The sequence below is a fragment of the Mycetomoellerius zeteki genome, unplaced genomic scaffold, assembly GCF_001594055.1.
Source record: "Mycetomoellerius zeteki isolate Tzet28-1 unplaced genomic scaffold, Tzet1.0 scaffold145, whole genome shotgun sequence".
In the NCBI taxonomy this organism is placed as follows: domain Eukaryota; kingdom Metazoa; phylum Arthropoda; class Insecta; order Hymenoptera; family Formicidae; genus Mycetomoellerius; species Mycetomoellerius zeteki.
The window spans coordinates 1,457,178-1,485,070 of NW_017256393.1; the positions used below are offsets into that span (position 1 = coordinate 1,457,178).

The following is a 27,893-nucleotide window of genomic DNA, read 5'->3' on the forward strand; positions in this document are numbered from 1 at the left end:
TTTTCAAAAGAATTTTTTTAATACTGTAAAAGAGAGTGTTATAAAATGCACGTTTAACTAAGCTTATGGTATACAATAATAGATTTCAAGTTCGTCAAAGAATAAAGAATTTATAATCGAGAGAAAATGCGCGATTTCTCGCGTTGTCACTCTGTATCTCGTAATTTTGACATATTCAAAATTAAACACATTCAGTCTTTTCCTTACTAAACAATTCACTGTTCTCGCGATAAACAATATGTTAAAAATTCATAATTAAAAGTTAAATGACTCATTCCGCAGCTATGTACAATGTAACTCGTTTGTCATGAAGTACTCCAGAAGAAAATCTTGCGCGCATTTGTCCACAAACGCACTCAATAAAAAACTTATTTACTTTAATATAATAGTATAATATACACCACTGGCATTGGTATTATACAGCACGATATTTTCTTTTCCTCGACAATGTTACAGTAATTATATTCACGTTTTGAGCACCTTCGACATTAAAGGCTTTACATGCTGGCTGGTCGATGGTGTACAGAAATCACATTGATAATTTTTCTTGTCAACCACTACTCCCTTGGTCTCCACGCATTCTGAAAAAAATTATATATTGCTACACACACATACATTATTCTATACGATACATAATATTGCGCAGCAGTAGCTCTGACCTCTAAGAACAAAGGTGTTTAGATATTTTTGTCTTGAGCAGATAATACTTTTTTAAGATTCTTTATTTCTCGATCTAAAGCAAAAAATATCAAGAAATAAATTATGTTAATAAAAAGACGATAAAAAACAAATAATATTTCGATGAGTAAAAATAGACAATATATATTAAATTAAACACCTTTGCACCATGGCATCCACTATACAATTTGTATTTCTTATTTGACAGAACAAGATAGAAATGCAAATGTACATATGTACGCACTAAATAGCAATTTAAACATGGCTTTTAAAATAGCGATGATCAAACAAAATTCGATGGCGCGTGCAAATGCTCCTGTATTGCAACATGCAATGACCTTAACACTTTGAGCGTCTACTGAAAATTAAACTCCGTGGTCCATAATATGTTTTTGCAAATCAAGTATATGAAATAAAATTTTTAGGAGTACAATTTAACAGAAATTTAATAAAAAAATGTACTACATGTGGATTCATGTAGCTAATTATGTGCTTATTAATTTCATTAACTGAAGTCAGTTTTCGATGAGTGTAAGGTTTGTGCCATGATTTTTGTTCACATAAAATCAGAAACACAAGTTAATGTGCAAATACATGTGCTCAGCGCTCAAAATGTTAAACTAACTGAATCATATGAAAACTTGGTGTCAATACCTAAGTGCAGATACTTGTCACATGCGCTGCAATGCACTAGATTCGCTTCCAGGTCGAGCCTTTGGGCGGTATGACAGCGACTGCAGTGCGGGCAATAGCGACCCTTTCGCCACAGCCTTGTTATAAAGATCATGTGGTTAGTGAATTCAGGTAAGGGTATATTATGTATTATGATGGTGCTTGGTACATGGAGAAAGAGGGAAGACAATGTCACATATTAATACATTTCTTATCGTATTTTTTATAGATTTTTTTTAACAAAACTGTTGAGAATAGAGTTTTTGACTCACAATTTATCAAAATAGTATTTTGACAAATTAGAAAATGGATGAAAAAGTTTTATTTTTAAATTCATTTCAGTTAATTCTGTCTAGTTTATGTAATTTAAGTGAATTTTGACTAATTTTAAGACTTTATGCCTGTAAAAAGGCATACTTATCCCAAAATACTTAAAACTTTAAAATTGTATCATAGAAATCAGATTAAACACAAAAAATTATTTTATTTCTCGATAGAACATATTCTTTGCAAAGTATATCTCTTATTGAACACCCTACATAGATTTGATAACGAAAAGAGAAGATGTCGAAAGTGTTATGATATGAGCAATGGAGATTATCAAGCAATTAAAGCCCAGCGTTTTTTGAAAAATCAATAGTTATATCCATATAGACTATATACTTACTTCGAACATGGTACACAGAGCGTCGAGACATATATTCGAGTATTTTTCTCGCCCTTTTTATATTCGTGTTGCCATTGCGCAACACTGTTTCGGTCCGAATTAGCACCGCCAGCCTCCCTCGAACCGCAATTCGCGCATACAGCGCATTCTTGACAGTGCCATCTTCCCTGTGGTACTCGTCGTAAACCGACACAATAGATATGATACCTAAACATGTGGTTCAAATTATACTAGGTAAACATTCCGAATAGTTAATTTGCAGCTCTATGTCGCAAATACTTATAGAAATTATAATTCATATTTTGTGTAACTTTCTTTTTCTTTTTAACAAGGCAGATATTAAAGCATCGATTGTTGAATTTCTGAGTTGTAATTACAGAAGTTTTATGTGATGTGTAGCGTACATTAGGTTTTTTTTTCAAGTAACCTACCCACGATCGCACATATCACAGAAGAGCATCTTGTCTTCGTCTGCAGGATCGTGACATTGTACACACGTTTTACAATCAGTGCATTGCCATGCATATGATTGAATGTGTGGTACCATATCTAATGTTAAATCTATACAGGATGGATGAACTGAAAATGATGACGGCCTCGGTTAGCTCCATAAAAAGTCACATGCAATCTAATTTATAATATTATATTTACCGTTTCCATTGCAAGTACCACATTGAATTAATATTTCGTTCTTGTTATGTTTATTTAAAACTTTCAGGCACATCTTGCACTTTAACTTTGTGTCATCCTTTGAATTCGAAATTTCCATGTCCACTTCGTCCATGGTTGATTGAGATCCTTCCGTATCTTGTGTACCTTCGCTGGAGGATGAACTGTTCAAATACAATCATTATCATCTTTATACTTTATATTATATTATTATATGTAAATATTAATTTATTATAAATCAAACGTATAATATTGTTTAGAGTAAATTCTAAATTGCTAAAACATGTGTTTCCAAGTTTTGGCATCTTATTTTGAAATCATTCTACGCATATAATAATTTATTCTAAAAATAAATTATATAATATTTTATAACGTTGTTACCAACCTTGAGTCATCGGAAGATGATTCGCTATCGCTATCGCTCTGAGAACCTTCTGATTGACTATCACTTTTACGTTCATTAGGTCGTGTGGGTCCATATAAGACCGTATTTAGAGGATAATACCTCAATTCTGCTGGTGTATATTCCCGATAATAATCGGTATACTGTCCTGGTATCAGAGCAACAGGATAATGACCAACTTTGTGCTCCGAATCGGCTTTGTGTTGCTTCTGTGGTTGATGAATTGTGAAAGTTTGCAGATCTAAGCAGTATTTGCGCTGTTCCTTGCGAGCTTTATTTAAATTAGCGTTCCATGTAAATGCGGACTGCATTGCCATTTCTGCGAGATCTATCCTGTTTCTCTCCGCATTTGTTGCCGCCGTCAGTTCCTTCTGCTTCTTGGAATGTTCCTTGACTTGTTTTTCGCGCATATGTTTACGATATTCTTCGTACTGATCGGGGAAATCACTGCACATTATGTCTAGTACTTCGGAGCTACATATCGCAGTTAGTCCTGTGTAATGTGGTATAGCAATTTAAATAAATGCATTATATGATATAATATACTAACATAAATGTACATAATAGAAGAGAGATATAGAAGCAAAACTGGCAGTTTCTAAAATTTTATTTATATTGCTTCTTTTATTTCAAACTTTTATTTTTAAAGGAAAATATATGTAAAATAATCTATTGTGTAAGAAAAAAAAATTCTGGCAGTTTATTCAAATTTATATAGATATAAATTATTTTTTCAACTTTCTTATAAATGGATAGTATAAACTTTCTTTCTGTACTATTTATACATGATAAAATAATAAATTTATATATATCATCAGAGATTTACATGAAAATCTCTTTTTACAGGAAGACCAATAAAAATAAACTTACCCATATCGCACATTGCTTCACTGACTAATCCATTCTCCCTCAAATAGTTTCTCTCTTCCATATCAACTACTCTGCGTTTGAGATCAGGATATTTGCGCTTAAAAGACTTTACGCCAAGATACTGTGATATTTGTTCCTGTATCATAAAGGTTTCACCCTTTCGATCTAGTGGCCATTCGTATTCTGCTATTTTATCAACAGTGAAAGGTCCTTCATCGGGATCGAAATTAATCTCCATTCTTCGGTTCTTTACTTTAACTTTTTCAGATTCCGTCGTAGCAGTGCTTAGGACACTACCTTGCGATTCTTCATTTATTATTGTTTCTGAAGCTGTAAAAAAATTAATTTCTATACAGATAAATGTAGCAATACATTTATCACTTTTTATGTAAGTTTCTATGGATTAACTGAATGAATAACTGAAAAACTGTAAAAAAAAATTTTGTTTACATAATTTCTAACAGCTCTTTCTTACATATTTTTCATATTTTAACATTAATATTATCAATATTATATTGATAGATATAAATATAATAAAAGATTCGTACTTCATTATACTTTAACAAATTAGTATATTTCTTATATTTTATCATATTTAATATTCTTTCGTAATTTAACACATATTTAGACATCCCAAAAAATACTTTTTATAAATATATATATAAACACACGAACACAATGCATATATATATTTTTTTTTTATTTATATAGATGATATACGAATTAATATGAGCGTTTTTAGCGCTGCTAAACACAACATGATTACGACACATATTGCAAATAAAAGAAATAATGTACACTGTTTCATATTTGAGCGCATTATTACAATTTCGTATTTAGTTACTTGAGAGACATCTTATGCCACAAGAAAAGATCTATTCTTAGCCAGCTTGAAGTTTTGGATGTGTACCAATACATTCAACCAACTCAACTCTTCAATGACTAAAATAAAAATATTTTTTCTAGAGATTCATTCTCTTAGAAGCAATTATGTATAATATTATTGATAAAAATTATATTATATTAATGTAATTCCATTTTTATATTACAAATAAATATTATTAATGAAAATACAACTCTGCATTTCTTACAGTTACATTTTTAATCAGATTTTTAATTAAACACAAAAGACTAGTTATTTTTTTAATATAAAGATTTTATACAAACAAAAAATACAAACAAGAAAAAAGAAATAGATGAATAGAAATACAATCACATAAATGTCTATGTAGTATCTATACATAAAAAATAAAAAATATTAAGTTATATTATTAAAATATACTAGTACACTCTCTATACAATATATCTTTGTATACAATATAAATATACTCTGTATACAATATACAATACGAAATATGAAATTTCAAACAATGAAACATTAAATCACTATATTAAGTATGGCTGTTTATTATCTTTAACATTGTATAATATTTATTTATTGTATTACAATATCAATATAAGTACGCGGCATATTGCAAAAGACAAAATTCATCTACTGTTAAAGGCTTTCAAAGAGCGACTGACAAATTCATAACAGAAAGTGGAAAATGTAATCAAATATGTCGGTGTTAGATATGGCAAGAAATGTAAACATTTTTTTTCGATTTCTCTGAAACGGAGCAAAAACGAGCATATGTCTATAGGACTTTTTTTCTTAGTTTTTTACTCCTCTACACGCTCCCGAAGTTTTGCCATTTAATTTGGAAACACCCTATATAATATTATGTATTAATATTAATGTAAATACATACTTGGTGCTGGTATATTTCTAGCTGGTGTTTGGGACCTTGAGCCGGATTCGGCGCTCATTCTTGTTTCTTCATCGATCACTTGCACCGTCGACACTGTTTCGCCTCTAATGGCTGTTGAATCTGTTTGCTTCTTTGACGTTGGCGTCAGCCAATTCGAATGTCCGGGAGGTACAGGTATCTCTTTAATCCCGTCTGACATCTTACCTTTATTTTCAGCATGTTGTTTTGTCGCTGACTTCTGCGTTTTCTCAGAGACAATTTCTAAGGTCGGTTTTTTATGCTGTTCGTCAGCTTTCGAGACCAATGGGCCCTGACTCGTAGACGCCTTCTTTGCATCTTCTTGAACATCCGACAACCTGGCAGGGTCTAATGTCGCGATCTCAGAGTTCAAGGCTTTACAATCTTTTTTCCCCGCTTCTTTGCGACTTAATGTGGAACTCATACTTTTACGATCTATGGGCGGTTGTTTCAGCGCCTTGTACAGTTGTTCTGACGATTTTCGAAGTGATTCTTGTACTGGTGTTTCGTCGATGGTGATGACAGCCATTGTTGATGCCTCTATAGCGTCTAAATCTTGATCTACACGAGTCTTCTTCCCAATTTGAGGTTCCACGTTATCTAGTTTCCGTTTACCGCGACCTAGGTATAAGAAAAGAAAGAAAAAAAATTAATGTTTCCTGTTAAAAAGAGAAATGATTGAGATATGAAAATATAAATAGGTATTGAAATGGAAATTATGCCTTTTTTCTTCTATTCATTTTTTCTATAGAATTATTTGTTGACTGTATAGTCTCATTGTACTCTATCTTTTTGTTCTTCCTATCCCTTTTTCAATCAATTTCGCAAAAAGATGATGCGGATATCTCCTGTCTGAGAAAGTTTTTCAATGTAATTTTGCTATTATTTTTGAATTTTTATTTACATATCTACATATAAACAGATGTCTATTAATTTTTCATTTAAAACAAACTTTAGTCAAATAAATATTTAAAAAACATAAGATATGCAAAATATGAAAAAAAATTAACTTATAAATTGGTTTTTCAAATACAGTTAAGAACAGATCCAACATATTAACATGAATATCATCAATATATTATTAAAATAATAATGTATATACACACACAACACGGTGGTATCAGGAGACACAGTAGTGTTCTTTCTGCACCAAGAGCAAAATCATTTCTTAATTATAGACAGGATAAATTTTCAACGCATAGTTATTTTATATCTGAGACATAACGGAATTATTGACTTATGAAATAAAAAATATTTTTTTTAATTTATTATAATTTTCATATATATTATGTTATTACGTGTATTTCATTATATAATATATTTCACTAAATAATTTCAAATATAGTTTTTATGATCAAAAGCAATTTTTCAAAAAAATGGGAAAGAAGGCTTATCGTTTAAAAAAGGGCGATCTCATATACGCAAAGGTTTTATTTTCTCTTAATAAATATTGAAAATGTCTTTATGAACCGACACAAAAGTGTGTATATAATTTATTCTATATTAAACAAATATAAAATATACGACCCTCATATTATACAGGGTGACCCATTTTAATCTATCATCCCAAATATTTCCGTTCCCTTGCATTTTATAAGACAATGTTTCAGACAAAAGTTGTATGGTTTCAAGGGGGGCCATAAAAGGACAACTTGCGTAATGCTAATGCCGGCTGTACTGTAACTTTCGAGCCTTATAACTCGAAAAATACTCTTAATGAAAAAATATTTTATTATAGTGTTTTGAAAAGCTCTCGAAATAAGCTACAAGAATATGTAATGAAAAATAGTGAGTTTAATTTAAAAAATTAAAGGTGACCTTCATGTGACCTTTAAGTGACTATCCAAGGTCAAACCAATGGTACCATTTTATGGCCCCCTTTAAACCATACAACTTTTGTCTGAAACATTTTCTTGTAAAATGTAAGGGAACGGAAATATTTGGGGTGATAGATTAAAATGGGTCACCCTGTATGTATGTATATGTATATATATATATATATATACACACACATACACATTCGATCCTCGATTCGGATCCTCTTCAGTACAATACAAATAAATAGCAGTCAATTATCTTTACACATGATAAAATGAAATAACTAAATAACTAAATAATCTTGCAAATGTGTATTGAATCATTCTATAGTCAGATTAATTGGCGAACATAAGAATGTTAGATCGATGATATTGCGCATAACTCCTCAAATATATTTAGCCCAACAATAGAATGACATCAAACTGGCAAATTTACTAAATAATAAAGCAGTAGGTATATCATTATGTAAAATAAGTTTTAAAGATAATTACTTATATGTGAATGTTATGTGGTATTTCTTGTGGATTATTAAAGAATCTATTTTAATTTAAAAAATTAAGTAATAAATATAATTAAATTATAAATTAAAATATAATCAAATAAAAAATAATCAAATTAAAAATTAATATTTTCATTGTTATATCAATATATATAATATTAATTAGAATATAAATCGTAGAATAATTAAAATAATTAAAATATTTAAAATAATTAATATGTTAAATTTATCGCGTCAATGATAATTATCTCAATTTTTTATTTACAATCTTTAACTATATTTATTAACTATCTTTAACTATAACATTTCAAATGTAAATATTTGAATATTTTTGCGAATATCCCTTGTAATATACAGTTATTATTTTTCTATTTTTCGCAACGTGAAGTTTTCTGTCAATTCCTAAAATTAAGTACTTACAATTTACTTACGTATTAATATTAACTATATAGTAAATACGTATTATATACGTAATATATATTAATTATGAAAGAAACACACCTCGTCCTCTACCTCTTTTGGGCGGAGCGTAACTCTTTTGATTCCTGCAGGTCCTTTTAGGTCTCTCATTTTCTCTATGTTCGAATTGTTGCGGAGGAACTTGCTGCACCTCGTCTAGGGCTAGGGGATCTCTAGGCATCAGCATTTGTGCAGACTGCTGAACTTGTGCCACAGGATTTCTTCGTGGTCTTCCTCTCTTCTTTGGCACTTTGATATCGGCTATTCTGTTAGGGGTCACTTCCTCTATAATGACAACATCTTGGCTGGAGTTCGAATTTTCGTTGACGATTATTAGTTCTGGGCGATGCTCGATGATCTCGCAATCCGACAATCCGCCTGGTGAATTTTTGCACGTATCCTTGAACTTGTCAGACGCACTGTCTGGCCGCACTTGTGTGATACTGATCTCCTGGTTGATCACGTTCATCTGCTGTCGACTGATTAGACTCGTCTTCGGATCGAACAACAATTGCTGTTGTTGTTGCTGCTGCTGTTGTTTCTGATCCCGACACAATACCGGTTGGATGGTGACCTCCGGCAAGATCTGTGAGAGTTGTGTCTCCAGCTTAGATTTTTTGCTCTCAACTGGCGAGATCGTTACGTCTTTACGCTTGGGCGATATTTCGATCTGCTGTTGGACATTTTCTGCTGGTTGCTTTCTGCTCTGCACTTGCACTGGCTCGATCGTCAGTTCAGAACGATTGCTCTGTAGAATAGACGGATGGTGACTGCTGGTCTTGAGGATCTTCAATGCGGGTTCTTTATGCGCTGCAGCGTGTTCCATATACCTATGAGAAAAATTCACTGCTGGATCCAGAGTCGCTGGATCCTTAGCTTTGGGCGTAGAGGACTCTCCGTGATTGTCGCATGCCACAATAGTTGGGTGACCAGTTTTGGACAATTTGATCTTCATCTCCAGCGGCGATTCGGCGGTGTCCCTGCGTCTCTGTTGCTTGTCTTTCTTTTCGGAAGAACTGGAAGGAGGTGTCTCCACTACTGAAGCATCACCTGACTTGAATAGCTTGATCTTCATCCCGAGGGACGAGTCACCACCTTTTGAATATTCTGTATCGGGCACACGAGAAATCTTACTTTGATGCTCTTCAGCCTCGCTCTGCACAATAGAAGCATCGCCGCTCTTGGACAGTTTGATTTTCATACCAAGTGGAGATTCTGTTCTTTTGGATGCTTCTGCTTGACTCTCCCGTGGTCTCGAATCTTCTGTCGATTCCGTTTTATTAGAAACAATCGACATATCCCCAGATTTGGATACTTTGATTCTCGGAATGCCGCCTGTTGACGATTCGGAGGCTTGGAATACCTCTTGCTCCTCGGTAACATCCGACGATCCTGACGATGTTGCTTCGCCCGTCTTCACCTTGATCTTGATTCCAGAAGACTCGGACGTTTTCACAGTATCTTGCAATACCTCAGATTTGTCTTTGTATTTAATTTCTTTAACGTCTTCTGTGACCTCGGAATGTATAATAGATGCATCTCCGGTTTTGGATAACTTTATCTTCATACCGAGTGGTGACTCAGTACGCTTAGGTGGATCAGGTACTTCCAATTTATCTCTTGTATCTTCAATATTATCTACAGAAATAATAGATGCACCACCTTTGCACTTGGATAGCTTTATCTTCATTCCAATTGGAGATTCGGTTCTTTTTGGTAGTTCCGAATAGTCCTGCTTTTCCTTTACCTTTATGGAGTCTTCAGGAGTATCCGGAGATACGATAGAAGCATCGCCGGTCTTTGACAGTTTAATTTTCATGCCAATTGGAGAATCAGTCCGTTTCTGTGTAATTTCCTTATGCTCCTCTAAAGATTCTTGCCTGTCGGTCTGAATGATAGAAGCGTCGCCAGTTTTGGAGAGCTTGATCTTCATGCCAATCGGCGATTCTGTTCTTTTTGGGCTTCCCTGCGATATCTCCAACTTCTCTTTGTGCTTCGTAAGAGATTCTTTGGTATCCTGTTGCCTGGAATCGGAGATGATCGAAGCATCTCCAGACTTAGACAGCTTTATCTTCATACCGATCGGAGAATCCGTTCTTTTCGGCTCTTCAATTTTATATTTTGTCTCCTTTGAGTCATCCAGACTTTCGTGTTTCTCTGCACCCACGATTGAAGCGTCGCCGGATTTGGACAGCTTGATCTTCATGCCGATAGGAGATAATGACGACGTGTTGTCGGTGGTGTGCCACTGATTGATTTCGTCCAGATTCTCGTTAGATATTATAGAGGGGTGGCCTCCCTTCGATAGCTTCAATTTAATCTTTCCCAATTTCTGACCCGGACTATCCTCCGGATTCGGCGAATTCGTAGCTGATCGAATTTTTGGACTCTTCGGTGATCGCGGTTCACTACAGTCCGTGATCGCCGATTTCGCAATCTTCAGAATTATTCTAGGCGAACCGACGTTCTCGAAATCTGAGTGCTTTTCAGAGTCTTTACGCGGCGTGTCGGCGCCTTTCGATTCAATTTTGTCAACCGATTTCGGTGATTCCAACATCCTCGAGTACGCGATAGTTCTCGCGTCCTTCGGTATGAGAAGATTATCGTTCGGACTAATGGAAGATTCCAACACTTTAGTCGAATCCAGAATGGGTATCTCGATCTTCGGTGGTTCCATCAGTCGGTCCCCCAATATTGACATTCCTGGAATCAGCTCACTTTGCAGAACACCTTCTGTGAGTAATGATTCAATGGTTACAGTTTCTTTTCCTTCGTGTGATTGTTTCACACGTGTGACTGTTTGTGCATTCAAGGAACCATCTGCGACAGAAGCCGAATCAGATGTCTTCGAATATGTGCAAACCTCTGTCTCATTTACCTCTTCTTCGGTGTTCTTCACAATGATACTGGGAACGTTTTGCATCTGCGTTGCGAATTTCCGCTCGTTCTCCAACTTAGCAGCCTCTGATATGATCTCTGCTTCCGAGATGGAAATAGCATCCGCAGTGTCTTTCAAATGTTCCAATTCGGATTCGGCGTTCGCGTAATTGTCTATCTCATCGGACACGTAAAGCTCCGCGAGTCTGCTCTTCGGATTCTTGTAAGAATTTTACCGCAGATTCCAATTCAGAGATTTCCGAACTTGACTGCGAATTCTCGATGACGATAGGGGTGTCGGCATGTTGGGAAAGATTTTCACTCACGCCTTCCAGCAGAATATCCTGCGACAATTCCAGCTTTGCTTCACTTTCCTCCAAATCGACCGACTCTAATCGGTTGCTCTCGAAATCCATGTCCAAATCGTTCTGTTGCAAATTGCTATCCGTTCCAAGAGATTCTTCTATTATCTTCTCGTTATCCGCCGTCTCACTTACCGTACTCATGTCTTCGTTCATTTTTAAGCTACTATCCTCGTTTTCGGTAGTTTTATCGTTACTCGGTATGTTGATATTAGCCTCGCTCATTTCATTATCTCTGTTTGTCAAACAACTAGCAATCACGTTTGTTATGTAGTCTGAATTTTGCGTCATGGTTGCTTCACTTTGATTTGCTTGATCTAATAACAGATCCATATCGATATTTTTATTTACTATTTCTTCCATTAGGACTTTATCTTCAGTTTTCATATCTTTTAACGAAGAGTTTTCGTTGTCCGACATAAGAGTTATATCCAAAAGTCCCTCTAAACTGTCTATAGTTTGAGCAGTAGCTGGGGTATCTGTACTATCCGAATCTTGAGACAGTTTCTCCGTAGACTTTTCGACATTCACGTTTTCGTTCGAGCTTTCGTGTAATAAAGAGATATCAATTACGTTCGATTGTACCTCTTTTAAATTGGCATCAATGGATTCTTCTACGACTGATTTTACATTTTCCTCGATTATCGGTGTTACATTATCATCGATCGATTCTTTCGATTCCACAGGTATTTTTATAGGTTTTTCGCACGGATTTTTATCTCCATCATCTTGTAAACTGATATCCTCTTGATCTGTCCGGATATCTACTTTTGGAATTACCGATTCCAAATCTAAATTTATTTTATGACTTTCCTCTTTTTCAATTTCTTTAATTTCCTCTTCGTTTAATTCTGGTACTTTTATTGCTGTTTCGTTCAACGATATCTCAGTAACATTTTCCACGACTTTATCTTCCTTCTGTATTTTATTGCACACATAATCTGTTACATCATCTTCTGAAACAATTAAATTTTCAGTCAATAATGAGTTTGTATCATTCTCTAATAATAGATTGGCAGATGTAACGTTTTCCGAAGTTAACTTAGTTTCCATCTGTACAAATGAACTAACTTCGTTTTGAACACATGATTCGGGTTGATCAAGCGTTTTCTTCGATTTATTTTTCATTGAAGTTTCATCTTCATCTTTAGAGAGTGATATCACATCAGATGTCTTCCTTTCTACATCCTCTGTTTCTTCAACCTCAGATTTGCTTATATTTTCAGTTATGTTACTTGAATTATCACACGAGATTGGAGCAGAATGTAATTCAGAATCAATTTCAGATTTTTCTGACATAAAAGGAAATTGTTTAACAGATTCATCATGTTCAACTGGAGTTAATGTTTCAACTATTTGCTCAAGAATATCTTTTTGCGTGCAAACATTTGTTTCTTCAGAATCATTAATATTAGTTGAATCATTTTGTATTGTTAAATTTTTAGAGCATAAATCTGAATTTTCTTCACTTAACGAATGACTATCTGCAGGCTGTGTATTGGCTATTACATTCTTTTCTTCAATATCTGGATGACTTGTTGATGTATCTTCATTTAAAATTAATTCTTTATTAGCTGTATCTGACACAGTTTGAAGTGTGTTTCTATCCATTGGCACAGATGTTTCTTCAGCATTGACTACATCCACATTATCTTGAGTATTGGAAGTTGTAGCAGTTTTTTCAATATCTTGTATAAAAACTGTTTCTTGAGAATCATCATTAATTTTAGTCTTTATCGAAACGTCTTCTTGTGTTGCCTGAGAACTTTCATTAATGACATCTTCCTCAGAATTATTATTTTTACTTGTCACTTCTATTATATTTAATTCTTTATCAGATATTTCAGTTAAAATAGATTCCTGAGATTCAGTTGCAAATACAGAAACATCTCTATCTTCGCAGTCAAGTACATCTTTTGTATATTCCTTTGCATCATCAATAATAGGACAATTATCATTTACTTCTCCTGTATTTGGCGTCTCTTTTTCACTAACAGTTGTAGAATTATCTTGCTTTTCTATTTCGGCAACTGTTGATATACTTGATTCTATTTCAGTATTTTCTTTGTTTTCATCTGTACTTTCTGTTAATTCCATTGTTGACATCGTAGATGTATCAATAAATGAACCTATAATTTCTTTAGAAATTTCATTGGAAAATTGATGTTCTAATACTGTTCCTTCAGTTATATCCATTTCTATTTCAGTATTATTTTTACTTTGTGTGTGACTTGATACATCATTATCAATACATTCTGTTACTTTATTTGACGCATCATCAATCTTTCCTTGTGTTTCTAAAACTTGTTGCGATGTTTTACTACAATTAGAATCTTCGGACTCTTTTATATTTGGATCTTCTATCTTACTGTCTACGTCTTCTACTTTCGCATTTAATTCTTCTGAAATAGTCGCACTTGCAGTATTATTTAACTTTGAAGACGTTTCAGTATTTTGTTCCAATATATCAGTTAATTCAGAATTGTCTTCTTCATGCTGTTTTGGAGAAACATTCGGCAGTGAAGTTTCTTTAGAAACAGAAAGTGAAGCAGTCTCTTTTGGCAAGTCGTTCACATCCGTTTCCTCCGAATCCTCAGAGTTATATGCTTCTCCTATCAGTTGCAAACTCTTGCTAATGTTACCAACTGTTACCATAGGCCTTATACCACTTTTGATTTCATTTTGACTGTCAATTGTTTTGTCAATGGTTTCATCTGTCTTCTCAACAACACTTTTCTCTGTAGCAGTTTCCGGTAAAGTATCATCATTTGACATGACAGTTGAGGAATTAATCTCAGTGTGTGACTTGTTATTGGAAGACGATTCTGTTGTACAAACTGTAGATGTATCACCAACTACTTTATCTGAAGATACTGTAGGGTCTTGGTTAATATTTACGTCAGAAGCTTCATCATGTTTAATTATAAGGTCCATTTCTGTATTCTTTGAAACACTTTGTTCTATGGTAATTGATGATTCTGCTTGTGTCTTACTTTCACAGGCAAGATCAGACATCTCTTGCTGCATTTCATGGATGCTACCTGTACACTTTTCAGACACAATACTGCATTCGGCATTAGGAATATCAATATTATCAATGCTTGTGATACAAACAGTACTAGAAGTAGGACTCGGTATCGTAGAAGAACTACATTGCGTTACTGGCTTTAAGCTCTCCAACTGTAAGGTCGGCTCTTCCTTTGATTCTGTAATAATCTGTGAAAGAGCAGCGATTTCGCTTTCAAGAGTTGAATCGCCGATCTGCTCGCCGGACTGTACGCCGATGATATCGTTGATATCCATCATGCTCAGGGTCTCGGTATCGTATGTTTCGGTGTCGCTGTCAACGCCATATGGTGCATAACGGGATGGAGAGTTGTCCTTGGAAGATTTCTCTTTTTGTTCCTGATTTCGGTCCTTCGAGCCGAATAGGCCCATCTTAGAACCGTCGGACATTGTTTCGATGTTCCGTGCAGGGGACGTCGTTGCACCTGCTGCTGCTGTCGCCGCCGTACATTTATGCGGACTTTTTTGTTCCAATTGATCGTGAACAAATCTCCACGCGTACAAACTGGGTATGCCTCGTTACTGCAAGTGCACCGTGCGTTAAGGTTTCCGCAATATCAGCGCGAATGACCCGTCTTACTTACCGCTACATCGCTCTTCAATTTGTTTTCACCCAAACAGCGAACATAACCAATATCTCTCTGCACTTGTGCGCGAATCGGTCTCGATGAATTACATGCGTTGCACAAATAGACTATAACGCGGGAAGAGATATCCTGTCACCTGTTCGTCTATCTAACTTTCGGACAGACGGGATCAATACGCAAGCATCCACACTTTACGGTTTTGAAAATATATTTTGCCAAATCGTAAAACATTTACTAAAATACTGACGCCAACTTAAATCGAAACACAACGATGGCTTTAAAAAATTCCCTAGTATGTTATGCCCCGTGCACATGCGTGCACATAGTAATGAGATTGTCCAAAAATTACATATACGTATAGTTCGCGCAATTAATGCCCTCCCAGCCTATGACATCACGTCCACTGGTGAGACATCACGTTTATCTTCTCGGTTGTTTTCACATTCATGGCTGTAGTTGGACAAACCAAACTAGCCAATAGAGATTGGAGAAACTCGCGTATTGTCGATAATTTCGACCGACTACGACCATGGACGTGAAAATAACCGAGAAGGTAACGCGCAATGTCAAAACAGAGGTGGAAAGCATTAATTGCGCGAACTATATGAACATACATACATAAAAATTTTCACTTTTCACGTTTCCGCTCTAGTGAAAAAGTTACATGATCGCTACCCTGACCCATGTAATAACATAATAGGAAGAGAACCACAAAAATGTGGACAATACCCTATAAGGTTTGGTACACGAAAAAGACCGGGACGGGTTCTATTCTTGAAAAATATCGCATACGTAAAACTAGAAAAATATTAAAGTATATGTCACATACACTATAGCATTTCCCTAGTTTTTCGTATGCGATACTTTTCAAGAATAGGAGCCCAGGGGGTCAATCATGAAACTTTTTTCCTAGGATGAAAAGTGAAAAATGAAAAATTTCTCCATTAACTTCAATGGTTAAAATTTTGACTTTTCACTTTTCATCTTAGGAATAAAGTTTCATGATTGATACCCTGATTTGGGATATTTTTCTGGATAAAAATATAAATTTTCATCAACATAAATACGATTATATCCTCTATACAAGTATGATAATATACTTCATTTTGGGAGCAAATAATTGTCTTGCACACATTATCTTAAAAATGCTCTTACAGAATTAAAATAGACGCAAAATTAGTAGGTAGTGCAGTGGATTTTATACTAAAATCGAAAAAAAGTTAAAAACTTACTTAACTTTTTTTCGATTTTAATATAAAGTACACTGCACCACCTCCTAAATTTACATTTACTTTAATCTTGTGAAAGGATTTTTGATTCCGTTCAGTCAATTCGGAGATTTTTATATAACTGTAATGTCGATAATTGGTCATTCTAATATCTCTTTAATATGCTGCAAGAAATAGAATCATTTTCAATCAATACCCGTCAAGAAAAAATTTGCAAGTAAAAAATTGTGGATTTCTTTGTGTGAGAAGCCCTGAAGCAGAAAATTATTTATTTGTTGCCAGTTAACTCAAGAGAACAATTGAGAGACCGAATTGTGGCTGCAGTGCACAAATATCATCGATCAGTGTTTGGCTGCAACACAAGCTGTCTACTAGATGCAATGTTTGCATTAGATGCATCCAGAAGCACGAGTTCTTAGCTGGAATCCATAGTCCGATCTTAATCTCAAACAATGTCTTAAGATGCTAATACGGTTCTCTGATTGGTTCATGCACTAGCTTAAGACCGTCTTGAATCTTGAGCTGGTTTTACATTAGTCGCATCGAAGTGTTGCAAGCGTTGCGGTCCAATCAACGTCAAGCTAGCTCGACTCTGATTGGACTGCAACGCTTGCGACGCTGCGATGCGATCAATGTAGAACCAGCTTTAAGCAATGGGTTCTATGGATTCCGCCCCTACCTGTTTGGTCTATATTTTTAGATCTAATGGAATATGCCAGCCAATCAGATGCAAGAGCTCACTGAACGCTCAGTGAGGGATCATATTTCTGGATGCACCCATTGTTGCAAGAGGCTAATAATTTGAACAATATCTACACTAAGGGGCTGCGCCTATTCCTTCATTGTGCGCAGCCCCTAAGAAAGTGACAACATGAATAAATAAGTGTAAATAAATAAGTAATGAATAAGTACAAAAATGAATTGTTTTATTTTTTTTTAGATTTTCTCCAAAATGAAGCGGAAACGAGTATACCTCTAATTATGGGATTTCTTTTCTTAGTTTATCGATTTCCTACGCACTCTTGAAGTTTGACCATTTAAATTCGGGACACTCTGTGTGTATATACATTATATATTTATAAAAATATTATATATAATTTTTACATACAGTTTTAGTTAATTTATTATTTGTTAGTAGCAATTATAATAACAGTATTACCATAACAATTTATTTTTAAATAAATATTGCAAAAATGAAATGCTATACTTTATAACACAAATTGTAAAATAAAAAAGAATTATCTCTTAAAATAAAAATATAATTCCTTTATTAATATATAAAATATAGTTTTTTTATTAACTGTTATAATTAATACAAAGATAATATAATTACCTTATCCTTTTATTGGCTGTGTGATATTTTGTGTTTTTTTCTTAACAGATTTAACTAGAGCTTGTAATTCTGATGGCAATTTTTCATTTGTTTTTGGCTTTTTAAATTGTTTGTCCTAAAGAAGTTCCGATATGCATTAAAGGAAAGAATACATAAATCGCTGTTAATTATAAAATGTTCTTTTACTTACGTTTTCTGTGTGTGCTTCGTTTTCAGCTCTTCTCTTCAATTTCTCAGTAATTAACGCTTCCGTACCCTTTGTCTTCCTATAATGCGGATCCGCAGGATCAATATTGAAATGATGTGACGTAAACAAAGCAGTAAACCTTGAATCCTTAACATTAACTTCGAAATTATCTTCTTTCGCTTCCTCTTCCACATTCTTCTTTTTATTAAGACGTTTTCGTTTGGATTTCGACATAGTTGCATTTTCTTCAATCTGTTTCATGTTGAAATGCTTTTTACCGTCTTCGTCTTGATCCATCAGAAGTAACTCCAATTCAGCTTCATGTCGACTATTTTCCTGCTCATTCGATGAATCGACACCAGCTTCGTTATCTTTCATTCCTTTTTTATGGGATAATTTATTATTCTTTAATTCGTCCGTAAAATATTTATCATTCATATCTACATCAGATGGCACAGAATCTTCCGAATCGCTTTTCTGACTTTCTTCTTTAAGCTTTTTCCTTTCTTCTCTCTTAGCTTTCCTTTTCTCTTTGCGTTTCTCTAGATATTGTTCAAAAGGTGTAAGTTCTTCCTTATTTTTCATTTTTCCTTTGACTAACTTTTCGGCCTTTTCTTTGGTGTCTAAACCCCATGAGAATTCTAATTCTACATCTTTGTTTTTCTTTGTCTCTTCTTCTTCTTCAATAGTCTTAAGTAAAGATTTGTACTTTCCGATTAGATCATTATTTGCTTCTGATTCTTTCTCTGAATTATCATTTGTTTTCTCAGTTATGTCTTTCTTTTCTTCTGTATCTGAAAAAAAAATAATATAATAAAAATGTATGTAGATTTAAATTTGACATAAAATAACAATATATACAAAATAAAATAGCATGATACCTGAGTCATCCTCGCTACCACTTGCCAAATATGTCTGTAGATCGTTTTCATCAATATCCTGTAGTTTTCCTGAATTCAGTTTCTGCGTAAACTCTTGCCTATCTGGATTTGTTTCATCCCATGTTAACTCGACTTTAACTTGCTGCAATGCTGTTGTCGTAAACTGTCGTGGTTGATACTTGACCGGTTCCGGTATCTCAGTACATTCCTCTTTAGGTTCCTTTAACAAACATTTCGTACATGAAACTTGTATGCTTCTTAATACTTCAATAAACTTTTGATGTAACATGTATAATATATGATTTTAAGAGATACCTGATCAAATATCATATCATCTGGTATAAATCTAAGGTCTAATCTAGTTGCAGTCGATTCATACTCAATGCCGTCACATTCCGTGTATACTTTGTTTGCTGTTTCTGCAGAATCAAATTCGGCAACAGCATAATAGTATCTCAATCGGTTCAATTGGTATTGTCTCAACTTTTCCATGTGATATTTCGAACCTTCTTCATTCTAAGAAAAGAAAGACATCAATATAATAAGAAAAGAAAACACTGTAAAAACATAGAAAATTATTATTTCATACATCATCTTCAATTTCATCTTCACTTCTAATAGCTTCGTTTTTCAGCTCTGATGGTCCATTAATTTCTTCTTCTTTCATTCGCTGCAGACCAAATTCTGATGGATAAATCTGAAATAAGTAAATATATCCAATATGATTATATTAATATAATTATTAATTACAATGGCTACATATTATAATTTTTTGCAATATTAAATATATATCTAATCAAATATATAAAATATATAGAAATATATACAAATATATAAAAATAGAAAAACATTAATATATTTATGTAATGTTATTAATTATTATTTTAGTCATTACCGTAACTGAATGGATGAATCCACTACTGGGTAAGAATGAGTTTAACAAAATCATTAAATCTACAGCATGTATTCTATCCCAATCCATATTACAAATAGCTAATCGACGTGTGATCTCATCCGTTGTTTCAGCATCTTTGTCTAGTTCACCCCAGTTATGCTCAATCTCTTCCTCGGCATCTAAAAAAGATTTATTTCTGCAATTATTTAAATATGATCAGGATACGTGTATAAGATATAATAAATAATATTTTACCACTAGCTTCGGATGATTCTTCTTCTGAAGAACTGTCACTTAACAAGACACCTTCACCTCTAGCATAATTTACAGTAAGATCCCTCAGTTTCTCTTTAATTTCATTCGTAAGTCTACCATTTTTATTTTTCGTCGTTTTATGAAGCTGTTTATTATTTTCATCTAGCTCTGCTTGAGAAAATTCTTTTTGGACAGATTCAGTGTCACTATCTGAAGATTCATCTTCATCAGGAGAGTCCTCTTTTGTTTTCAGTTCAGAAAAATTTTTCTGACTCAACAAACAATCACTTTTGTTCTTCTCATCTTTGTTCCTTTTGTCTGAGGAATCTTTTTCAGTTTTTAATTCGATTTCCTTCACAATCTTTTTCTTATCCTTTCTGTCCTCCTCGATAGCCTTCACTTTTTTCTCATCATTTTTCTTGCTTGCAGATGATACAGATGCATCTTCATCTTCGCTACTCGACAGATCATAATATTTTCTAAGATCTTCGGTGGTGGTTTGATTAACAGGTCTACCGCGCTTATCAATGGTATACTTCACGGTAAACTTTTCATCCTTAAACATACCCTTAAATCGACGATCAATCTTTACTTTCCTCTCAGCTTTGGGAATGCGACGAAACTTTGGATCTCTCGCAATATGCGCGAAACGCGCATCTTTCAGCATTTCGTCCATTATTATTGATTTTGTTAGTCGCTCTATCAAACTATACAGACGTAGTAATTCAATTCCAAAATTTTATATGTAGAAGCGTTGTAATATATAAAAATTTTTTTTGTGGAGTAGTTTGATGGGAGTTGTGCACCTTCTCAACCTCTCTTTGAGGTTATATGACGATTGGGTCGTCAGATGGTTTGCTGCTCGGTGCGATTAATACACGTGATCTGTGGATCCATGTTCAATTTCAATCCCACCTGCACTCATATACGCGATTTTTCGCATTTAGGAAGCCGAAAATGGCTCCATCTGTGATTAAAAGAAGTTCTATTCAAAATTTTATTGTGTCGTATTGTTGGAAGGCTTTGGTCCGGATCTACAATAGGTGTTTTAAGACTTAAAGCTTAAACACAATAGACATAGGCAATAGGCACAGGTAACAGGGAATAACGAGCCGTCCAATCACAGCTCTGGGATATAATATCGAATTTATACTCCAGAGCTCTGATTGGACGGCTCGTTATTCCCTGTTGCCTATTGCCTGTGTCTATTGTGTTTCCAGCTTAAGCCGTAAGAAACTGACCAATTGTAGTCGAATCCGAGGGGAATAATCGACTGTGATTCGCCCATTTTTTATGGCTTAAAATCCTATTGTAGATCCGGGGTTAAAGAGCTGTTGTGAAAAAAGTTGAAAGGCTTAAGGCCGTTGCGAATTGTACGAGGTTTAAAATTGCTATATAATAAGAAAAAAAGTGACTCTGTTTACGAGTTTGATTGACAGTATATATTATGAATTGATATAGTGTCTTTGCGCCATATTATCCAAAGGATAGGATAGAAGGCGTCTAATTTCCCTCACTCGAGATATTAAAAAAAAAAAAAAAATCGTCCTCACTTTTACACCATCTGCATTTTATAACATGATAAAATTCTTAGATTTTAACAAGAAAAAAGATAAATTCTGAAAAAAATGAGGAAAATACAGGATTATACATTTTATAATAAATATTTGGAGCTAAAGAAGCTACCAAAAGGAATCAATGAGCGCATTCAGCGGACTCAACAGTTGAATGAGTGCTTGCTATTATTGATGTATTCTTTTAGTTCATCCAATCAGAATTTTAGATCTAGAAGAATACATCAATAGCAGCGAGCGCTCACTCAACTGTTGAGTCTGCTGAATGTGCCCAATAAAAGATGAAATAACAAAATACTTTTTGTATATACAGCTAATATCTGTAGATCAATGTATATTACTTATATATGAATTATATCCTTATAATTATTAGATAGCATTATTAGAATCTTTTCATATTTTTCCATTAAAAATATGAATAACTTTATTAATACAACATTCGAGAAAACTTCAACAATCATTACTAAATATAAATGTATAATAAATACTACCCACACTGGTTTTACAATAAAAAATACAAATATGTTGTACCTTAGCATAAATACAGTAAATAACATTAAAAAAATTTCATTTATGGTCATTTGGTACTTACATACATATAATATTCTTACAGCTTACAGTAAATTGATACTAGAGTAAATAATATTAAATAGTTGCAAATATTATTATCTCTTTCATAAGCATTGATAGCAATTGTGATGAAAACTAACAAATATATATAAGATGTCCCATTTTAATGTCCCACCCCAAATAACTTTTTTATTTTTGATCTTAGAGAAAAAAATGTTTCAGACAAAAATTGTATGGTATTGAGGTGACCTCCACATGACCTCCAAGCAATTATTCAAGGTCAAACTAATGATACCACCTTATGTCTCCCTCAAAGAGGACATACAACTTTTGTCTGAAACATTTTTTTCTCCAAGATCAAAAACAAAAAAGTTATTTGAGGTGGGACATTAAAATGGGATATCCTATATAAAAGGCGCAATCAATTACAATTAATCGCAGATACATCTTACTAATCTTTGGAATGTCTAAGTAAGGTAAATTATCACCAAGAGAATTACTATACAAGTAAAGGTCATACCGGCAACTAAAATAAATCCATCTTGCTTAGCTCGTTGCTCTATGAGCCTCATAGTAGTGTTGGAAAGACCCAAAGTATTACCAATGTCTATCAAACGTTTGTGGGCTCCCTTTAACGTTATTCTTTGAGATTTCAAGTTATCCAGAACATTGCTGCCTTGGTGCAGTAGGTCATCTATACCATGGACGGCATTATGCAAGCTGTTATTATGCTGCACAGTGTGATCGATGAAGATGTCCACATGGTCATTAGTGGTAAATTTCCTGGCCAGTAAAGCCTCTCTCTCTGCCTCCTCCCTCTGTTGCCGCATCACACGGTTGTACCACGAGTTCAAGGCAGCGCTGAGATGACGACTGTCATACTTGAGCTGATCCACTCTCATTCTGTTGTTCTGCCTTTGCGACATTGGACCCTTGAGGCATAGCATGTCGAGTCGTTCGCAATTACTGATCAAATCATTCAAATTTAGTGGTAAGCAATAACAATTTTCAAACAATATCATGACTGACTAACTACCTGTTGATAAGAGTGATTTTGTCCTCGATAGTTTGCCTCACTTCCTGCAGATCCGTGTCGGATGTCTTTCTCTCGAGCTGTGAGAAAATGTGCTGCGTTTCTTGTATTAATTTATTGGTTTGGTGATACAACGCCTCCATTTTGATTGCACAAAAAAGATTTTGGTTGCTAACGTCAATTCGTCTCCAAATAATCTCAAATTCGCGTTTCGCAAGTAAAAATTTACGAAGTACGATCACATTGGATCACATCAGCAACGACCAATGACGTGTACTAACCATGGAACATGAAATTTACAGAGTCGATACAGTGGGTGCGTCCAGATGCGCAACCGCTCCCTGAGCTCTTTCATCTAATTGGCATATACCGTTAGATCCTAAAATATAGACCAAACAGGTATAAGAGCTCACTAAGCGCTCGGTGCTTTTGGATGCACCTAATGGGTAAGTCCGGATCTACAATAGGTATTTTAAGCCTTAAGCCGTAAGAAATTTACCAATTACAGTCGAATCCGAGGGGAATAATCGACTGTGATTCGCCCATTTCTTATGGCTTAAGACTTAAAACCTTATTGTAGATCTGGGGTTAGGATTGGTTTATAATAGGCCATAATCTGTTAACTTTTTCCGTAATCTGTAAGAATTGACCAATCACAGTCGAATGAGAGGAGAATACTCGACTATGATTGGTCAATTCTTATAGATTATGAAAAAAGTTAACAGATTACGGTCTATTATAAACCAACTCTAATAATTAGTTATAATTAAATTTAGTTACCGTAAGTATCTTAAAATAGGGAGTCATTTGCACACTGTTGCAATTGCCCACTGCCAATCATAACGATTTCTGTGCAGTTTTTCTTATTTTTTTTCTAGCGCTGATTGGCTCGTATGCAATTGGTATACATACATACACCCTTAAAATATTTTATGTTAGTAGTACGAAACAACAGATTTTGCTAAGTTTTTACAGTCATTCTGCTATTACATTATTTAAGTAGGAAATTTTGTTATATTTCTAGTAATCCATAGAATATAATTCTAATAATTCCATAAAATATAATAGATCCTCTGTCAAATATTCTTAGTAGATTTAGCTGTACTTATAAATATTCAATAATCAGCACATTTTTGTAATTTTGTAGTTTCCAAAATACTGATAAAGTTTTCTGTACTTTTCCTTACCTTTAGCAACAAATGTTGGTATTGATATAATAAGTCGGCAAATACACACAAAGAATCAGTAAACTCATTATATTACTTATTTTATAAAAATTTGTACAATATCTTTTAATACTTCCTTTCATATTTCCTATTTTATTCCTGTGAGGGATATAACAATGCCAAGTTCTTCCAAATCATATGTCTGTATGCTACTTCACTATGTTATTATGCATGCGTTGGAAAATTTCACAATAATCTGAGATTATTGTATTGAATGCTTAAAAAAAAAAAAAAAAAAAAAAAAAAAAAAAAAAAAACATGTCCTGGAAAAACGTCCTGGACGTAACATTGGTCACCCTAGTATTCCTCAATAATTAAAGTTTAATATTAATAAATTTTTCATGATAAACAATAATATTTCAGCATTTTTCGGTGACAATTTATTTCGATTATCAGAATAAACTAATTTTCCTGCGTTAAAAAGTCTTTCTGAATGCACAGAAGATGGTGGAGCACTCAAGTATTTCAAAACCAAAGTTTTGAGATTAGGATATTCTAAAATATGAGTTTTCCACCATATTAAGGGATCTTCGTTTCTCGGTGATAGAGGTAGCGACAGATATTTTGTTAATTCAGCATTGTAAATTGCAATTTTCTCAGTTCTATCACTCGATTGTCTGTTAAACGTCTCGCTTGATGAATCCTCAAAATTGTTATCATTATCTGATTTTGAATTGTTTATTATGTCATCGAAGCACTTCCAGATATCATCATGTGATTCACTGATATCTTGTTTTTGGAAACGGCTATCATGACTCTGCGTATTGGTTTTATCATTTTCGATGACTGTATTATTTATTTCAAGCAATTCGGTAATAATCCATTGTTTGACCTTATTTTCATCTGATAAAAACTTCGTTTTAAATCTTGGATCTAAAACGGTAGCTAGTACAAAACATTTTCGATCCTTGAATCCTATATAACGATAAAAAATTGATTCATTTATTTTAAAGAAAAAAAAATAACATTGAAGTAATGAACATATTACAATAATACCTGTAGAATTGAAAAATCGTTCTTCCATTGCTTTCTTGAGTTCTTCCTTCAACATTACTATTCCAGCATCCTTTTGTCGTTTTGAAAGATACGAATGTAGAATAACAATTGCTGGAATAACGTATCCAATTGTCTCACAATCAGAACTTAATATTTTAGTTATTTCTTCAAATGGTTGAAGAACATGTAAAACGTTTTCTACTATACTCCATTGCATAGCTGTAAGGGTTGATATATCTCTATCCGCAGCATATGCAGTTATCGCTTGTCGTTGTTCATGAAGACTTGACAACATATAAAATGTAGAATTCCATCGTGTTGTATCATCATAGATTAATTTATGATTTGGCAACTTCAAAATTTTCTGGATACTACTGAGTTTCGAGTAAGCGAGTGAAGAATGATTAAAATGTTCAACAATTTTCCGACATTTTCTTAAAATTTCAATAAATTTTTGATTTTTAAAAATGCAATCATGAATTACAAGTTGTAAAGTATGAATAACACATCCTATATTCTCTCCTAACATACCTGTAAGATATACAACATAATTAATGTTGATAATTTAAAATAAAAAATAACTAAGTTACTTAAAAAGTATATTCTTCAACGGGTGCATTCAGTATTACAGTCGCTCACGAGTGCTCAGTGAGTTCTTGCATCTAATTGGCATATTCCATTAAATCCAAAAATATAGACCAGATGCACGAGCTCATTGAATGTTCAGTGAGCGGTTGTAGTATTGAATGCATCCAATATAAACTTATTAATATTAAGTAATACATACTACTTCCAACAATCATATTAGAGGCGTTATCTCTTAAAATCAGGTGAATTTGATTAGAACTTATATGCCATTCTTCCATTATATCATTTAATATCTGATCTATATTAACACCATGGCTATCAGGAAAGTGTTTCACACTGAGAACATATGTTTCTCTCTCCATATCATCACTTCGTATAAAGTGAGCTGTTAAACTTATGAATGCCTCGTTGTTTGCTGAACAAGTCCAAATATTAGTACAGAACGATATGTATGTTGCAGTAGCTAATTTTTTACAAATACGTGTTTTCAAAGTTTCGTGCAACTGTGGTATAATTTTGTCAGAAAAATATGTTCTGCAAGGTAGAGGATACTGCGGTGCCAAATATTTTATTAACCTTTCAAAGCCTTTTCGTTCAACTAATGTGAATGCTTCAGCATCAAGGGCTATCATTTCGCCTAAAATGTAACAAAAATAAACAATCGAAAAATATAACAAATTTATATTGCAAGTACAGGCATTGCTAAATCAAAGTAAAGTAATAATAAAGAAAAAATTCCTTTCATTAAATGAATGTATGTGATCACACATATTTGTATTATAATAACAATGATAATATTAATTTTATAAATCTATATTACTCAAAAAGAATACTATTTTGATTTGATAATTCTTACAATGCTTATACTTTGACTTGACATTACTTACAAAATAGCGTAAATATTCATTTATATGAAATACAGAGAGAGCCTTTAAAATAAATATAAAAATAAAACATACCTATTCTTTTAGATATATTGATTGATCTTGAATCATCCAAAGACCACATTTCTTCTTCCTTAATTATACATTGTAAAGTAGGCTGTGTCTCACAGGATAAAAAACTTTTGGAATCTTTCTCTTGGAAAAAAACACAAGTTTCTGACACAAAGTTCTCACAAGGTTCTGAGGTCATTGTTGTAGATAAGGAATCACAAGATTTTGAAGTCATTGTTGTGGATAAAGGGTCAGAAATTGGATAGTCATCTATTTCAATTTTGATATTCTCACTGACATTTATTTCTCCATCAAAGGTTTTCATTATTAACGGATGTTTACTTTTCAAATGATTCCATAATGGTTTAGTAGAGAATAATTTACGCGATTTTCCTCTTACAATTTGCTTTCGTGATGTAGTTTCACAAAGAATACAGTCAGCTTTTCTTTCATCGTCACTACATATTTTAAAAAAATTCCATACGTTGGATTTTCTTTGTGCCATTGTATTCATAATTTAATTCGTAATCATTAAAATGTAAATCTTTTCACGGTATTTATACAATCACATCACGGACGCGTTCGGTGGAATGCTTTCGGCACTTCCTTGTTTTACATTTAATAAACAACAAAATGATAATTATAAGCGCTTAAGTTCTGAATGATCCTATGAAACACAATATTTGGGTGCAATGAGCTTTAAAACTGTAAGATATTGTTCAATCACAGTCGAATGTGGCTGATTCCATAGCATACACTTGCATACGCTTGTGACCAGTGATGCACATTGGTAAG

The 27,893-nt window shown here is 33.6% G+C and overlaps 4 protein-coding genes across 4 annotated transcripts; all 4 read right to left on the bottom strand.

The window, feature by feature from the left end:
• Positions 1-43: 43 nt before the first annotated feature.
• Positions 44-15,595, bottom strand: e(y)3 (PHD finger protein enhancer of yellow 3). Its single transcript, XM_018462629.1, is given in 11 exon segments — positions 44-581; positions 1,333-1,448; positions 2,018-2,224; positions 2,449-2,596; positions 2,669-2,850; positions 3,072-3,582; positions 3,960-4,289; positions 5,711-6,349; positions 8,547-11,584; positions 11,586-15,331; positions 15,394-15,595. Coding segments are annotated over 10 exon segments (8,901 nt in total). The 5' UTR covers positions 15,200-15,331; positions 15,394-15,595; the 3' UTR covers positions 44-465.
• A 2,062-nt stretch (positions 15,596-17,657) lies between these two features.
• Positions 17,658-21,199, bottom strand: LOC108732028 (ESF1 homolog). The gene is made up of 8 exons (XM_018462626.1): positions 20,177-21,199; positions 19,922-20,100; positions 19,616-19,723; positions 19,342-19,542; positions 19,027-19,246; positions 18,149-18,939; positions 17,959-18,073; positions 17,658-17,678 (listed from the first exon to the last, which is right to left on the bottom strand). The coding sequence occupies exons 1-7, from the start codon at positions 20,850-20,852 to the stop codon at positions 17,960-17,962; spliced, it is 2,289 nt and encodes a 762-aa protein (XP_018318128.1). The 5' UTR covers positions 20,853-21,199; the 3' UTR covers positions 17,658-17,678; position 17,959.
• Positions 21,200-22,509: 1,310 nt separating this feature from the next.
• Positions 22,510-23,629, bottom strand: Membrin (Golgi SNAP receptor complex member 2). Its single transcript, XM_018462628.1, has 2 exons — positions 23,357-23,629; positions 22,510-23,286 (listed from the first exon to the last, which is right to left on the bottom strand). The coding sequence occupies exons 1-2, from the start codon at positions 23,494-23,496 to the stop codon at positions 22,788-22,790; spliced, it is 639 nt and encodes a 212-aa protein (XP_018318130.1). The 5' UTR covers positions 23,497-23,629; the 3' UTR covers positions 22,510-22,787.
• Positions 23,630-24,648: 1,019 nt separating this feature from the next.
• On the bottom strand, positions 24,649-27,861 carry LOC108732029 (zinc finger BED domain-containing protein 4). Its single transcript, XM_018462627.1, has 4 exons — positions 27,123-27,861; positions 26,363-26,800; positions 25,576-26,106; positions 24,649-25,494 (listed from the first exon to the last, which is right to left on the bottom strand). The coding sequence occupies exons 1-4, from the start codon at positions 27,610-27,612 to the stop codon at positions 24,887-24,889; spliced, it is 2,067 nt and encodes a 688-aa protein (XP_018318129.1). The 5' UTR covers positions 27,613-27,861; the 3' UTR covers positions 24,649-24,886.
• Between the last annotated feature and the right edge of the window lie 32 nt (positions 27,862-27,893).